The following is a 17,485-nucleotide window of genomic DNA, read 5'->3' as shown; positions in this document are numbered from 1 at the left end:
ACAGAGCAGCAAAAAGGTTATTTTCATAAAGTACCATCTCTTGGTAACTTACAAGATATCCAAAATAAGGAATCTAGGTTTATTTTGCTTTTTTTCCTCCCAGGGTAAGAGGGACGTATTTTAGAGAGACTCTATTTTAAATATTTCCTCCTTTCCTTATGGGTTTAAAACACATTTTAACCAAGATGGTACCATTTACACACATAAAAACATGTATTTTAGAACTTTAAAAACATAACTTCCGGATTCTTCACTGAAATTTTATTTATCTGCAAAGAATATGATCCAGTTTTAAAAGCTTTTGTGCTGAGAAAAAAATGAGCTAACACAATAATGAAATAAACAGCACTGGATTGCAATATTTCACTGGCTTTCCAATGAAGATTGCAAGGCCACAAATGATAGAGTGTTATTTTGTAAGATACATTGTTTATCATTTTTCAGTAAATGAACTATGACTATATTCAGGATCAATGAGTTACTAAACTTTACAGAAAGTTATTCAGAAACTATTAATGTAATATCCTGCTAATTTAGCCCTTGAAGTATAGCATAACCGATACGTCTCTTTTTCAGTATTTGTATACTATATTATTATTTAATCACAACAGACAATATTGAAGGCTTACTGTGTTGCAGAGCTCCAGAATAGCATTCTGAATAAATCTACCAGCTTGTTCACCTGAAGCATAGCCACCTGCAAATACATTCACAAAGAGGCTTATACCAGTTAAGATTACACTGATACAATCCTTTTACAGTTTATCAGTTCAGTATTCAAGAGACTAAATAGGCTCTCCTGTGTAATTCGACTGACTGTCTTTCATTAATGACCTGACCGTAAAACTGTCTTAGTTTGACATTTGAAGGCTTTTGCATTAACAAGCTACACTACAACATCTTGCTGCCTACCCCCCGTCCTCTCTCCCAAGCACCGGACCACATCAAAAGTTGTGGGCCCTCCATTACCTCTGAGCTAAGAAAGAGTCTTTTGGGTTAATTCATAGCTCCAGGGTCCTGCTCCTGAAATTCTGGCCCAGAATGGTTGTTTTACATCACACAGGCAATAAGAAAATGCTCTAATCTAAATCCTAATTAGGATTCCCTCCCCCTGCCGAGATACAATATGGGAAAAAATCCTCATAATGTTTAAGTTAGGACTTTTATGAAGTAACATGTACAGTATATTCAGGGAGCTGATCTCACCTTGGTAGAGCACAGCCAGATGTTTACTTAAAGACCAGAATCCATACAGAGCACTGAGATTCTTAAGCACTGGCTGCAGAGTAGATGGTATGTTGGGATCATGAGTGAAGTCATGATATCTTTGTAAGACCGTTTGTTCAATAAAAGCAATGGCTAATGATCGACAGTAGTAGACCTTAGGAAACAGAAAAGAAGGACACTGAGTAACAACATACAAGGAACCAAACGTCAGCTGGTGCAAAATGTCATTGCTCTGGTGAAGCTGGAGATTTGTTGATTTGTTGGAGATTTAGTTTGAGATTAAAGAAAGTCTAAGACGAAACTCCAGAAGAAAACCATTTCTAAAATGTCTTTGCAGAGGTTAGTCATAAAATGCCTCATGAAATGCCTCTTAGGAATAAGACCCTAATTTTCCATTGTGTTCCAGTTTGGGTACTCTCTTATGCCAATCCAAAGGGAGAGCAGATTGTATGTCTATTACCAGTGCAATTTGGCAGTTGCACTCAGACTGTACGGGATCAAGTAGCTACATAAGAGAGAAGATCATGCAAAATCAGGTTTGCTGACTTTAGGGTCATTAATAAACCCATAAAACTTTAATAAGATAAAGGTAGGTTCATCTTTATTTAATATACAGAATTTTATAAAGAGGGTAAAATCTTCAAAGTGGTGCAGTAACCTACTGAAAACTTCTTACAGTCCACTCAAATAATAAATAAAAAATCTGATCATGTTAGCATGAGTGCATTCTGTTTATGGATTGTGATAGACTGTAGTATGTTTTGAAAGAACTATCCAACTAATCCTTGCAAAATATCTGATCAGCAAGGCAAAGGTAACCAGTTACTGTTAATACCAAGTATAAAGCCTTAAGTGATTGTACTCACATAGGAAAACTTTTCTACTTTTACTTACTTCACCTTTGCTGTATTACCGCATATGTCCTACCATGAAATAGTCTACTGCCTGAAAACACTCTAGTTGGTGAACAGAAGGGGACTATAAAACCATTGCTGTTGTGGCTGATTTGTTGCAATGCTGCAAACTGGCGTTTGGTTTTAGCCCATTTATTCAGTTTTGGTTTTTTTTCATTTAGAGTTAGTTGATTAGTTTTTCTTTTTTCCATTGAATACTTGCATCATCCTTGCATTTAAATCCACCATGCGATTTAAAAAAGGCACATTCCAAAGATTGCCGTCTCTCTCTTGATAGCTGGTCAGTGGAATACTTACCTCCAAGCTCAGATACAAGTGTGAACGCAAAATAACACACCTATTCTCTGCAGGATTAGGGAGAACTTCCCCCTCACTAGATGGACGTTTTTAGATATGAGCATCAATTCCCTAGTCAGAATGAAATAAGTCTCAGTATCCCAAATGAAGCATTAATTCCCCATGCGTCTCCCCTGTAATTTTATTTCCTTATTCACCTCTGCTTGTACTTCTGTATTGTTTCTATCAGGCTATCCCCAAACCAAAATAGCCTAGGGATAGGTTAGGAATCTCTTCCAGATCTCCCATAGCAAGAACAAATATTATATATTAGTCAGCCACTGGGCTGACAGAAAAGTGCTTCTTCATGCCCAGAAAATTTTAAATCAAATATGTACATGTCTTTAAAGCACAGCTTGTAAATAATTTTCAGATGTTTTTGAGGATGCCATTAAAATAAAAAATCCCGCTGTCCTGAAGACAAATTTTAGGGAGAAAAGAAAATCTAATGACCTAAGGTATATCAATGCCTATCTCAGCAGCAGTTGTGTGCCTAAGTACCTTTATATTTTAACACATTTGAACATAAAATAGAAGAGAACCTTCATACTTCTGAGCAAACGATTCTCTCTAACACACTGGCCCTGGCACCAGCCTCCCAAGAGCTGGCCAACTGACAGGCAATCAGGCTTGAATTTCTGGCACCCATTCTGAATTTGACCCTGAAGAGTTTCTCTAATTAAGCTGCTTCTAGGGTAAAACCAGGGAAGACTTCTTCCACTCTACCATAGGTTTCACACAGACCATCCCCTGTTGAAGCTAGGCTGGCTCTTTCTAGGTGCAGAATTAAATATTCCTTCCTGATGTTTTTTAATGAGCTTTGCAGAGAAGGTGAATGACACTGGCCATCTTCAGGGAACAGATCTCTCTCTCCCCAGTGACAAATGACAACTGTTCTTTCCTAGGATGCAAGCCAGTTTTTCTCATGGAGGCAATGGAAGAATTTGGGGAGTTTGGGGATATACACTGAAATTTGGAGTTAAGCCATTCCTAGCTGTTAAAAGTCATTGGTGAGATAGTGGATCTGCTATATGTAGATTGTCAATGTTTCCTTTTCAGGTTCCAATGCTGTCAGTCTGGTATCTTTCATGACTACTTTGCACTATAGAAATTAGAGATGGAAAAGATCTATTAGGTCATCTAGCTTACCTACCTGCCAGAACAAGATTCTTTCCTACAGTATGTATTTGGCCGCAAGAGCAGATGGAGATGTAATAATCAGATGCTGCAGTAGATTTAATAGTAGTAGACTTAGTCTTCAAAAGCTGTGCTATCAAAATTACAGACATCACCCACCACATGCCTGCAACTTTTCTGAAGGGAAATATATGCTGAAAGACTTCTGCTGATGGTAACTGTCCTCCTGCTATCATGTTCAATACAATGCACATGGACAGGTATTAAATTTTATTAGTTATTTGACTTGCTGCTTTATGCTTGAGGAAATGGTACTTCATGACAGAAGAGAATAAAACTAACAGGATCTGACAAACTTGGATGAAAGTAAGTAAATAAAATAAGAAAGCCAAATAAGTATTACCTGACAGTTATTTTTTGCCTCAAAATCACTTCGCCCAGACTGTTTCTCCTTGCTCAGCTTTAGGTCACTTTCCTGGAGAAGGTAGCAAACCAGCCATTTATATGCTGCTAAAGGAACTGTGAAAAAGAGAAAATCAAAATTCTTAACATTCACATTTATAATGCAAGAAGTCATATGCAGATTCTTCTGCGGTGTCTGTTTTTGTTACCCGAGATGAAAAGTGACAGTGTTAATTAATCAATCCATTAACGTGACACTTTGCCCATTACTGTAGATGTAATAAATGGCATCTAGGCAAGACAGTCAGATTGTAACTGTACAGTGAAGACATACCATGCCTGACCATACACTAGTTCAAACTGACCCCAAGCTAAAAGGCAAGGTATATCCATAACTCAATTTAGACTTCTGACTTGATCAAATTTTTTTAGCTTGTTATTTTCTTCCCATATTAAGACTTAGGTCTGCAAGGTATTCAGTCTCTTCTGAGTGTACATGAACAGAAGACAGTCCACATTTTGTGAAAGCATGTGACTTCTAACATCGCAAAGGTGGCTGAATGTAATCGCATTTGAATGACCTGCTTTGTACAGAAGCACATTATATTTTTAAAGCAGCCTGGAACTACTAAGGAAAAAAGTACTTCAGCATAAAGTCCTTGTATGAATCCTGCTTGCTTGTGTCTTAGCTTAAGATTTAACGTAGAATATTATTTAGGCAATCGTGAGTGTTCACATGCTGCCTAAATTCAGGCACCTAAATTAGTAGTCCAGTTTCTAACAGAATGGGACAATAAACAGATTCAGATATTTGAAAAACCATAGTCTGTTTCAGTAGGTATTACAAGAGAAGAGACAACACGTGCTTAGGTATCAGTTTGTGCTCTGCTGGATTTCACAAGTTGGAGACATACAACAAAGTAGAAAGCAAGCAGTTCTTTTGAACTAGTCTTTTTCTTATAAGTCTTTGTATTTTGAAGTTATTCAGATTTTACCCCATAGCTGTTATGATACTATGTCACTTGGTACTATGCATCACTATCCGAAGTTCAGCTTTTTTGCAATTATTTGAGCACTGAAGTGGTTACCGAATTCTAGGAATCAACTTGATTGCCCCTTATATGTTAGGACAGGAGTTTCTTCCCCCAGTATGTTCTCAGTTTCACAGATTCACTTTTGCTCAATGCCCTGTCACTATCTCATTATCTTCTCATTTCTTCGTTAATTTTTGCCTCCAAGGGCCAATCCGGGCTCACAGTGATACAAAAGTGGGAATGGCATCCGATGTCATACTTGATTTGATTGTAGCAGAGTAAGCCAGAAAAACTGCAGGGAATTTTCTTTCATGCAACCAAAAGCAACTGTCAAAACCAGCCACACTTTAAGCCTCTTCAACATATTTCTAAATAATTTGTATGGTTTTCTAAAATAAGATATTTTACAGATATAAGTGAGCAGCAATCAATGCCCCTTACAGCAGTTTCACTTGAAAACAACAATACAGTGCCAAAAAATAGATAAGAAATTCTACTTTAGAGGAACAAAAATGGAAGGAAAATATCTGATGCTATCCTACATTCCAGAGTTGAAGCTGGGGACAATAGGACATATTTTGAAATGCAAACTGTGTTCTTAGTAAATTGAAATGCATATTATACAAACAAAGTCAGGAAAAAAGCAATGTGAAAAATATCTACTAAGTAGCAGAGGTCGAATCTCAAATCTCTGGTTCCTTTGGGAAGGAATTTAAGATTCTCGAATCAGCTTAACAGCAGAAGGCTACCTGAGGAGTCCATGGAATTTTCACCGCTAATGGGTGTGAATTTCCAGCCAAGGATATGATGGTAGTCTTGCAAAAAGTTTATTGTTCCAAAAGGGGATTCAAAAGGAGCTTTATCTGAAATACCAAAGAAAATAAAAATGATTTATGAGAAAAGAAATCAGACTTTCTGGAACTAAAAACCTATTACAAAGCCATGCATATGCTTGATAGGCCAGATGCAATTAGGCCATAATATTTATTTTATTATAGCCTAGAGCAGCCAAATGAGGACTGGTGGACAAGTGCTGAAAAACCTGACATCATTGCCTGTAAGCCCCAGAACACTCAACTCCTATTGCTGAGTTTTCCAGTTCTATAAGATGCTGGTGAAACTCACTGCTAGAAAATTGGAACAAAATCTTTATCTGGAGAACTACAAAATGTACTGATGGATATTGCTACCAATTAAGGCAATGTGAACTGTTTTAAGTACAATGAGCAGAGGGTACCCAGACTTACAATGACTTCAGGAGTAGTTCCATTGAACACAACTGCATTTCTCAGGGAGTAAGATACTACTTAACCTGATTAGAGATGGCAAAACATCTAGCTAACTTCTGCAAGGCTTAGGAGAAAGAATATTTCTTGCAGCAAGTATCTTTGTATTGTGAATGTATCATACGACAGAGTATGTAGCACATTATTTACGTTCTACAAAATGATTAAATGACTGTGAATTGCTTTCAGTATGAAATTACCTCCTAATTCCATTAACTACACGCTGTTGGGTCCAGCATAGGATTCCACAATGAAAACTTACCTCTTATGCAATTCATCCAGCTCATTAAGTAGTTGCTAGTTTGCTGAAGCAGGACGTTGTTATCTCCCTCATATGTGCAGTTTGGATCATTGTCATTTCGGATTTCACCCAGACGATTCACTTAATAAGAACAAGTGCACAACTTAATATATTGCAATGTACTAATGGAAGCTAAGAGGGATGAAATAATTATTCTGTGACAAAGTGCAAGAGAGTTGTCTGTTGCTGTATGTATAGATAGTTACCAACAAATGAGCTTGAAAGTTCACTGTTTAGCTTCTGAAAATTAATATTCATTATGAAAATGAATAAAGTTTTTAGAAAAATGTGGCATTAATCTTACAAGGGGAATTTTCATCTCTAACGTCTGCATCTCTATTTTTGGAACTGAGACTGAATCACATATACAGGCCGTCCAAATGCTGGTGCAGATGCTTGCACAGGTTTAGTTCTTTTTTGTGGTATCAGGTATAAAAACTTTAAAAATATGGATATGAGGAAAAAGTCCTTTCTAAACATATAGCTAAAATTTAGACACCATGATGCAACAACAGCCAAACATCAACACATCAACATAACCATTCTTTTTCTGATCAGTGTATGCAGTAGTCTGTAACTTACTGGCAAGGTAACCATGTCCTCCACAAGCTTCTCGGCACTCTTGGGCTGCCTGCTGAGCAGTCCAAGATGACAGTGGTTTGCTGGCAGCAGATAAGGCATGAATCTCACGTCCCATATCAGCCTTTGTGAAAAAACAAGTTACAAGTGAGTAATAACTTTTACACAAAGTAAGTCTGTGACCGGTTAAAGCCATGGCTATGCAGAATCATAGAATTATTTAGGTTGGAAAAGACCTATAAGATCATCAAGACCAACTGTTAGCCTAATGCTGCCAAGTCCACCACTAAACCATGTCCCTCAGCACCACATCTACATGTATTTTAAATTCTTCCAGGGATGGTGACTCAAACACTTCCCAGGGCAGCCTGTTCCAGGGCTTGACAACCCTTTTGGTGAAGAAATTTTTCCTAATATCCAATCTAAACCTCCCCTGGCACAACTTGAGGCCATTTCCTCTTGTCCTATTGCTTATTACTTGGGAGAAGAGACTGACACCCATCTCACTACAACCTCCTTTCAGGTAGCTGTAGAAAGCTATAACGTCTCCCCTCAGCCTCCTTTTCTCCAGGCTAAACGACCCCAGTTGCCTCAGCTGCTCCTCATAAGGCTTGTGCTCCAGACCCCTCACCAGCTTTGTTACCCTTCTCTGGACTCGCTCCAGCACCTCAATGTCTGTCTTGTTGTGAGGGGCCCAAAACTGAACGCAGTACTGAAGGTGCAGCCTCACCAGTGCTGAGTACAGGGGGACGATCACTTCCCTAGGCCTGCTCACCCCACCGTTTCCAATACAAACCAGAATGCTACTGGCTGCCTTGGCCACCTGGGCACACTGCTGGATCATATTCAGACGGTTGTTGATCAACACCCCCAGGTCCTTATACGCAAGGCAGCTTTCCAGCCACTCTTCCCTAAGCCTGTAGCATTGCATGGGGTTGTTGTGACCCAAGTGCAAAGCACTTGGCTTTGTTAAACCTCATACAGTTGCCCTCGGATGTGTACTGCTTTATAATGTAGAAAAGAATAACTGGCAATACATACATAAAATTTTCTGAAATCTATGTAAGGGATAAGCATAATTTTTGCTGCCACAAAAAAACCCTCCCACAACTGAAAAACATTCAGCACTAACTTTCTTACATGGGACAGCCATAATTTGTGCCAGGTAACGGATACATGCGTACATCTTAGCTCAGATGTGCCAACTGACATGCGATAGTTCACTGCTTGCAACCTGTCCCTCCCAAAGATGGAGAGGTAGGTGGTTGAAGGTGGCATGTCCAGACGAATCTTCTATTCCCTCTGTGACATAAGCAATCCCTCTCTCCCCAGTCAGCAAGGGGGTATTTATAACATTTACTGATTTACATGGTTTTCATTGATCTTTCAAGCATTAATTTTGCAAAGAGCAGGAAAACTTAAATGTACCCTCTCAGTTTCTAGTAGCCTGCATTTACACTAACTCTGTTGCTTTCCTTTGAAAATGTGTTTGGAATTCCAGCTTCTGGAGATAGTGGATTGATACTACCAAAGCTTGTTTAAAAGTAACTCCCTGGTTGGGTGTTTTTGGATTGTATTTTTTTTAAGATCTCCTGTAGAACACAAGGAATTCATAGGGATTACATTCCTAACATTGTCAACAATCAGATTTCTCTCTATCATGATATTTTTTCTGAAAGCCACTGTTTTGCCAAAGGTTAGTGACTGCATTGGAGACCTCCAGAGATAAAATATCAGATTAAAAAAATTAACCAGATTATTCTGTGGTTTGTGCAAAGAGAAGAAATTAGAATACCCAGCCATTTAGTACACAAATCTTTCATGAGCTTTATTTTAGCTGAAAAAAGGCTGACTGTTTAAGTGAGATCTACAGACAGTGTGTAGGTCCTAAAAATGAATATTGTCAAAATTTAAAAAAATAAATAACATTTATATGCTATTAAAAAAACCATACTGCAGTTATTTTGGTTGAGAATCAGTCCTTGCACAGAGACAGGTCAAACTATTTCCTCTGTAAAGGGGTTACTTCCAATGGTCTGATTGTGGACGAAAAATTCAGCATTGAGACTCAAAAGTCTTAATTTTTTTCTCCAGAAACATTTATCCCAATGCATAAATATGAATTGCAAACTCAAGCCAGATTCATAGAGCCGCTGCAGAAATTAATAGTATTATTTCAGAAAATCTTTGATACATCCCCCCTGAAGTATCATTTTTAAAAGTTATAAGCTGAATTTGCATTACCATCATATATTTATGAGAAATAATTCTGCAAGGGAACATAGATTTAATTTGCACGGAAATCAATAAAACGTTAACCACTCCATCAAAACTAATTTTCGGAATGCAACTTAATTCATTATTTTGTATGCCCCATATTTCCGAGAGATTGCTCTAGCATTCTTGATTGTAAGATGGCCTAAGACTTCTAAGTAGGTCCTTCATTTAACAATTTTGAGTTCATTACAGTAAGAACTCAGCTAAGAAGAAATGTGTAAATATCTCACCTGTCTCTGACTCCTTTGCTTTGTCAATACGCCTGCATAAAATTCTACAAAGTTCTCAAACAGGGATTTGGAGAAATAATCTAAGGCATATGCAGCAGCCAGATAAGGAAGAAGACGCCATTGCTAGAATAAAAATTAAATAGATTTGATCACAAATTGATATGTATTTTTAATAGTTATATATATGCAACTGTCTTATAATATTGAACCCACCCATTCATTTTTACTTTGTTCAAATTGGAAAACTGTTTTATAAGGAACAAAACTTAACAATAACTATCCATAAACATAATTATGTATAACTGCTCTATACACAAGTTACAGTTACATCATTCTGTGTTCATGCATTTTATGCTCTATGTTCTTAGTTCATGCGTTTTACGAATTTGTGATAAACATTATGTTAAACCAGTGCAAAAGTTCACTGAAGCTTTGGGGACTAATGACATATTTTTGCCTTATGTTTATACAATGTCTGGCATGCCAGGGCCAGTCATGATTCATGTGTTTGTTCAGTACCAACATGACAGAGGTTGTAACTGTTTCACTTGCTTCTTCATTGCTGAATGTAAGTTAGTGCTGGTTGCATTCTGTGGAAAAAAAACAGGGCTAGGAAGCAGAGAAAAAAGCATCTTTGCTGCTCCATGCAACTCAGATAGAGCTCATGAAGGAAAGAAGAAACTGCTTCAAGAAGCGTTTGTGGTAGAGCAAGAAGAGAATGAGAGGTTCAGCAAGCAGAGCCTAAATAACAAGCCAAAACTGAGCAAAACTGAGTGTCTTGAAGAATAGTGGGAAGCAGACCCTGGCTTATTTGGAAGAGATGTAAAGAAGGCAGTTTCCGCCAGTTTGTAGAAACCCATGAAATCTTTCAAAGTGCCAAGACTAAGTGCAAACCTGGAAAAAAGCATCCACTGAGCAATGACAAACTGGGCATGATTGTTTTCAGGACTTTCTATAAATTAACTTTTCTCATTCAGCAGACCAGAGTTTTCTCTATTTTCAAGTTATCCTACATATTCTTGTTTTATTTTTTTCGGAGCAAAAGGTGTTTCTGCAGAAAAACAATGGTTATACTCCTCTCCAAATTACTAGTAGCTTGAGACTTCACCACAATGAATATCATTAATTTCTATACTTTAAAAGAATAAAGGCTAAAAAAAGAGAAAACTAGCATAGCAGCAAAAGAGGCACTGACATTTTTTAACAAATACTAGTTTCTACATCTGCAGTACTTTCACATGTGCATAGAAGACAGTCTTTCTTTGAAAAGGTTACTATTTCAGAAGACAAATGCTTCTAGGTACTTCAGAGAAACAGGATTATGGTTTTTGCTATTACAAGAACTTATGTTAAAAGCCTGATCGTGCCAGCAGAAGTGTAAGGAGTTCTTAAGTTAGAACAGCTGCACTAGAATGACCCTTCAGATGACATAGACAACCTGAATTTCACTAACTAACTTCAGTGTCACTATTTTGATCTGAATCTTAGTTTCATTACATAAAAGTCTGTAGAGGTGAATGCCAAAGTATTTACCTGTGTTTGGTATTCAAGAACAGGTATTTCTTCTTCATCAGTTGGTCCAAACTGATGGCGAGCTGCTGAGAAGCGAATGGCTATCGATAAGGCAAGCTTTAAATTGGTCGTGGAAACTGCTGTGATCAGAATTCTGCCAGTGGACAAGGACCCCAGAGATGCACTAAAACGCTCTTTAACATCCTGAATAAATAAGAGACAGCCTGAATGGTGAGGCTAACATTTCATTTACCTCCCCAGAAAGAGACAACTCTGGTAGCATGATCAGAAGCCCAGAGGACTAGCCAATTTTATTTCTTGACACATTCCGATAAGGCATTCAGGCAAGATTCAAAGTAGCTTCTCTAAACTCCTTTGGGATCACTGGGGTAGCACAAAGAGCAAGAAGTCAGTAAAATCAGTAAGGTGAGCTCAGAAATCTCTGGAAGGCAATTAAAAAACCAGCATTCTGACTATCTCACGTGAAAGCATCAACAGCCTTATTTAAGTCAAGGTATCTAGTACTTCCCAACATGAGAGATCCATGCTCTATCTCTTAACCTACTTATACCTTTGTATATTTAATGAACTGTATTAATGAGACAAAACCTTGATTCATACCTTGATTGAACTTGAGTACTTTCCCTCAGCTGTGACATCTCCAGCTATATTCAGTATGTTTTCTTTAGGTATCCTGACATTGTGGAACATGGCAAATCTGTTTAAACAAATACACAGGAAATGTAAAATCTGCCTCAACGTAGTCTGAGGTGTCTATGTTACAGAATAAAGGTCACAACAAAGACATGATTGCACAATGATCTCAGGCATATCAGTGAATTGAAAACAGTGCCCATCAGGCCAGGTAGGTAAATTTAGGAGAGTATGCCTGGGAGAACAAAGGCTTTCAGACTCTGGGCAGCAGAGCAAATTCAAGATGGAAAATTATTTGTTATAACTCTTCAGTTTGTTTTTTTTTTAAAAAAAAGATGATGCTTACAAAAGCAAAACAAACACCTCATGGACTCTAGGAGACACTTTCAGCAGCTTCATAAGTAAAGAAGCAAACCACTAATGGAAGGATGAGCAATGTATTCTGTTTGAGGTGAAGGACAGGTAAAATTACTTACTAGAGACCTTATACAGAGGCAGTTTGACAGACACTTCCACCGACAGCCCAGAAACTTGAAATGAATTCTCAGTTTGCATGAGTAAGTTACTTAGCTTGATAACTCGGCTAACAAAAAGCTTGGGAAGATGAATAACTTCCTTCTCCTGCTTAGAACCTGACTGGGCCATTCTGACTCCTAATAATTCCCTGCCACAAACAATTCTGCTAAACCATATGCTCTACTGAAGTGTTGGTCAGTCCAGTCTGGAGACTGCTTTGGAATAGAGACACTGTATATTTTTATGAGTCTAAAATACAGATCTGTGAGGATCATTCGTGTTATTGCAATACAAATGAGGACATAGCTGAAATAGTGCCCCGAGAAGCAACTGAATGGAGAATTTTCCTTTGTTTAAACTCAAACTAAGATTTCTGTTCCCTGGAATGTGGCATCTGAAAAAGGAAGAGCAAGAAATTGTGGAATGCTAGCAGCAGTAAAGAAGGAAGCTGTTAGAACAGGCAGAATGTCCTGAGTATTCATATTCCTCAGGAAGAAAGTATATGAACTGTTTCACCCAAATGGGCAATACAACTTGGCACAATAGCAGTAATATCAGCTCCACTCACGAATATCTCAGTATCTAATAGCACTTGAAAAGCTGTATTTGTAATCAAAGCAAATTCCTTTTTCCTGCCAATACAGGCTGATCTATTTAATAAGGCTCACGAGAGCCAGGTCTTTCACGTTAATAAATTACATAAGGGCTGCATTGCTGCATGTGCTTTAAAATTACAAGTTGTTTCCAAGGAAACATATCTGCATACTGAATTTATTCAGCCTTAGAGATACACAGTATTTTTGGACTTAGCCACAGAGAAAAGCGTGCTATCCCAACAAAGAACCAGCTGCTTAGTGGCCTTAATGATGCTAAAAAGTGCTTCATTAAGTGCCAGTTTCAGCAAGAAAACGCTACTTTGTAACAGAATCAAATTCAGAATTTCCAAAAATCTGATTTCCATCTTTATTAATATTTCTTCATATCGCTCAAAATAAAAAGTGTCATTCAAAAAAGATCTTTTAGTTAAATTCACATTCTCTACTCACTATATCGCAAATAAAATCCATCACAACTAAAACTGTTTAGCAACTCCAATATTTTTAAGCACTAGCATGCATGTTAGACAGAACTTGAGCTTTTTTAATTATTATTACTCATTACTTTAATTACAGGAGAGTGTGTGTCACAAGGTTTAGGTCCCTAGTTTAGGACTCTTTTTTCCTAGTTACTGCACAGCCATGGAACTACAAGGAGGTGCTTCCTCCTAGGAGTTTACAATCCAAGCATAAGGCAAGAAGCTACAAATGTGTACAAACAAACAGTGAGGCAGACACTAACTACTGAAGAATACTTTCTTGATATGATACCTGCCAGTCGCAGCACCTTGGCAGCTAAGCACTGACTTTTTTTTATAAGCCATCTGACTTTTTTTTATAAGCCATTAGAGCAAACGAGAATTTTAAGGAGGAATCTGAGTGATGAAAGTAAGGGAGCTTCATGGATGCTTATAAAGGATCCCTCCCAACTAGGAAAAGAGGCATAGAAGAAAGCAATGAAATATTATTTTAAAAAGCTATTGAATGGGTGATAAAAACTGGAATCAGAAGCCAGACTAAAGGAAGAGTTAACCTAACAATGTTTGGGGCACAGACTAGGAAGAAATTCATAGGGCTCTAGCTCTCGGGCCTTCTCTTTGCAAATACGCATTTTCAGCATGTTTAGTCCTGTGTGTGATGAACGGTGAGATTTGTGATAGTAATGACAATAAACAAGATGGCAAATTGTCCTTTTGTGTTTTACACTGTAGTGATTAGTTCAATTCATTCAGCAAAGCTGTGCAGTTGTAGAAAATTATTTATATTGATACATGCTTGAAACTAGGGTTCTTAAAAAGCAAATTCAAATCTACTAATATAGAAATTTATATACGAGTAACCTACTTTTAGGAAATTCAAGCCTACTAATATTGAACGTATGGCAGATGTGTGCCAAACAAAACACCTCCCAAAATGACCCAATAAACAGTTTTACTCACTTTCATCTGTTGTGATACAATCCCAAACAGCTAGAGGAAGTTTTTTATTGGAAAGAGCAAAAAATCTTGTCGAAAGTTTTATTATAATCTGTCCAACATAAAGTAGCTAATTCTGTATCACATGAAAGATTACCTAGAATTACTTTGATTAAAAAACCACATGTATACCTTTCTTATAATAACTTCTTTCACAGCTAGTGAACCAGGATACTAAATTTCCAATCATTATATAACAATCTATTTTCTTAAAATGAAATTAGTTCAAACAACAGTTTTTGAAAGTTTAGATTTTTTACTTGATATTGTCCATTACAGATACAGAATTTCCTTCTTTTTTTTTGTAAGCTGCTATCAAAATAAATGCATATAAGATGACAAAAACTTTAAGAAGGAAAACAGAGAGACAGAACTAGCAATTAAAAATCACACAGAAAATTCCCATGTGTAAAGAAATAAGATATATTGCCTTTGAGTACCAGTGTTGAAAATAAAAGCAGAACCTTACAGGACCTGGGAGTTAGGTGACCTTGTGAGATCATTGCCAACTGCTGTTATGCTTCTTCTCCAAGAACTTCGCTATTTGAAATTGTTAGACATACTAGCCAATTTGAACTTGATATTGGAACATATTAAAAATAAATAGTAAAGATTTAATGAAGTCAACGATCACATTTCTAATGGTTATTAGCCTAGAAAGCATTGTGAATAGACATGGACCACATCTGTCAACGCACTTAGGGGAAAAATCTCCTTCAAGAATTAAAGAAATACCTTACAATAATGGAACTGTATACATAGTCATGGGGATATCATGTACCAGCAAGTTTGGAAAATGGCTAAATTTCACATGCTGATGACAAGACCACAGGTTTGAAAGCTACCCTATTTAGGGCCTCTTCTGCATAGCAAATAGTGTGACTGAGATTAAGACCTCTCAGCAAGACAGACAGATAGCTGCCACTTTAAATATATATCATAGGGCTCTATAGCAATGTGCAATTTTGCATCATCTAGCCTGTAAAAAACACCTGTATCACACAGATTTCTCCATAGATTAGCTGAGCAGACTGAAGCACTATTCCAATAGCAACATTCTTGTGTGGGTTCTTTGGCCACTAGGTTAGGGAACATTTCAAGCAAAGTTAATCTCACTGACTTTAAATCACGCAATAGTAATTCATCTGGTCTGCAGTAATGCTGATAAAAAAGGAGCAGCTGAAAAGCTACGAGCTTCCTTTGCCAGTCCTAAATTAATAAGCTGTTACCTATAGTACAAATAGCTCAAACATGCTTTGGTGAATTTCAGACTCACTGAAATGCCTTTCCTGCCAGCTTTCGTTATTGACTACGTTAGAGGTGGTGCAGTGACAGCTCCTTCAATCCTTTCAGCCAGAAACAGAAAGTAGGTAAGTGGTATTGAAAGATTGCGAGTCAAGTGATCTCATGGCTGTTTATAGGATACAGTAAACCTTGGGAAGAATAACACTTCAGGGGTTTGCTAAAAAACTTGCAGAAGGAAAGAAAACAGCGACATACTCCAGACTGAAACTCACAGAAACGTTAGAGTTGAGAAGAGTTACCGAGAAGCTGGGGAAAACTGCAAGGCAATATTTTCGCTCTAGTTTCTACTATCAAAGCTTTAATCTGAGAATGTAGCTCTCTAACAGTAATGCTCAATAGCAACAATAAAACAACATAGCATTTTATAGGCCTCCTAATCCTGCCTTAATAGACTTCGTGGATGCACAAAGACCCACGCACCCTAAAGTTCTTACAGTCTAAGTGCCAGTCTTTCAAGGAGTTTTGGATGTGCAGGCTCCTGCAACTGTCGGGAGCTGACAGAGCTCTGCTAAGGAAGAAAACAGGTTCACTGCAGATGCGAGACCTATATTTCTGTGGGGGATAAAACAAATGCGTGACCAGATCTGAATCGGCCTTTCCCCATTAGCACCACCAAGTGCCTGTCAGTGTGAACTGGCTACGGCTACACAGTTTTGAGGTACTTGTGAGCGACAAAAATCAGGGGATAAGGCAGCACTCTTTAGCAATGTGACTACATCTTAGCAATGTGCACAGCGCTGTATGTACCCAGATAAGTGTCTGACCTTGACTGTAGAAACTAAGTGGAGAGGGCAAACAGGTATATCAATGATTCCACTGCAAAAATCACTGTTTTGACTTAAATTGCAAATATGAAATATGTATCTTGCAAAATATTTGGTTTAACTGTGAAAGTGGCAGCATTCACAAGGAATGGAAGGATTGATGGTACTGTATTCAGATAATGCAGGCACAGGTACAGGCATTTCTAACATTTATTTTTATTTTGTAGCTGCTTCATTAATACTGCAATTGTTTGTGACTCTAGTCAGAGTCTGCAAAACAATAAAAATGTTAAACAAGCATAAGCTTGTTTATTTGAGAAGCAGGACTAACTTCTACACTTGCTTTCTTATTCACTTCCCTGTACTGTCCCTTTCCCTGGACTGGAACAGCCTCTTCTGTGGCCTTGCAATGAACCAGACCTGACAAATGATCTGGTTGAAGACAGCCAAATTTTGGGGTTGTTTTTGTCAGATTAGTTTTCAGGCAGTTCCAGTTCCCTAGCTGAGTCCCCTACACAGCTAGACAAATGTTTGACCCAGCACAAAGCCAGTGTGGGAAGAGAAGCAAACAACCAAAGAAGATGAGTATGGAAATTATCTTCACCAAACCACTGCTTCAGATTGTAAGATGGAGCTCCAAGAGACTATTTCGGCTTCAACCACGTATTACAGCTCCTGTCTTTCTAGTGAAATAACTGCAATCATTGCAAAACCTAAATAAGAGTTAAGAGGATAAATACTAGGGGAGACCAAAACCCTTTGCAGGACTAGACTTTTATTTGTTCTACCCTTAAACTAGCAGTAGCAGAATCTTAATGTATTATTGGCACTGACACTGGAATAGTAACCAAAAAAAAAAAGAATTAACCATTTAAAAGTAATCTGTAAAGGCTTGGAGGTTGTGTGATATATGCCATCTTTGCCAATATACAAGGAATTG

The 17,485-nt window shown here is 37.7% G+C and overlaps 1 protein-coding gene across 4 annotated transcripts in view; it reads right to left on the bottom strand.

Annotated features, from left to right (window-relative positions):
* The window catches only part of ACOX3 (acyl-CoA oxidase 3, pristanoyl), a 37,595-nt gene that overhangs the window by 4,865 nt on the left and 15,245 nt on the right, over positions 1 to 17,485 (bottom strand). For all 4 annotated transcript variants that reach the window (XM_074587473.1, XM_074587474.1, XM_074587476.1 and 1 more), the window contains 9 exons: positions 11,857 to 11,953; positions 11,257 to 11,439; positions 9,724 to 9,846; positions 7,220 to 7,340; positions 6,599 to 6,718; positions 5,800 to 5,913; positions 4,018 to 4,133; positions 1,207 to 1,381; positions 630 to 697 (listed from right to left, as the gene is read on the bottom strand). In XM_074587473.1, the coding sequence (XP_074443574.1) occupies positions 630 to 697; positions 1,207 to 1,381; positions 4,018 to 4,133; positions 5,800 to 5,913; positions 6,599 to 6,718; positions 7,220 to 7,340; positions 9,724 to 9,846; positions 11,257 to 11,439; positions 11,857 to 11,953 (1,117 nt within the window). The remainder of the gene's footprint in view (positions 1 to 629; positions 698 to 1,206; positions 1,382 to 4,017; positions 4,134 to 5,799; positions 5,914 to 6,598; positions 6,719 to 7,219; positions 7,341 to 9,723; positions 9,847 to 11,256; positions 11,440 to 11,856; positions 11,954 to 17,485) is intronic.

The sequence above is a fragment of the Larus michahellis genome, chromosome 5 (genome assembly GCF_964199755.1).
Source record: "Larus michahellis chromosome 5, bLarMic1.1, whole genome shotgun sequence".
Taxonomy (NCBI): Eukaryota; Metazoa; Chordata; class Aves; order Charadriiformes; family Laridae; genus Larus; species Larus michahellis.
This window is presented reverse-complemented; position numbering and strand designations above follow the sequence as displayed.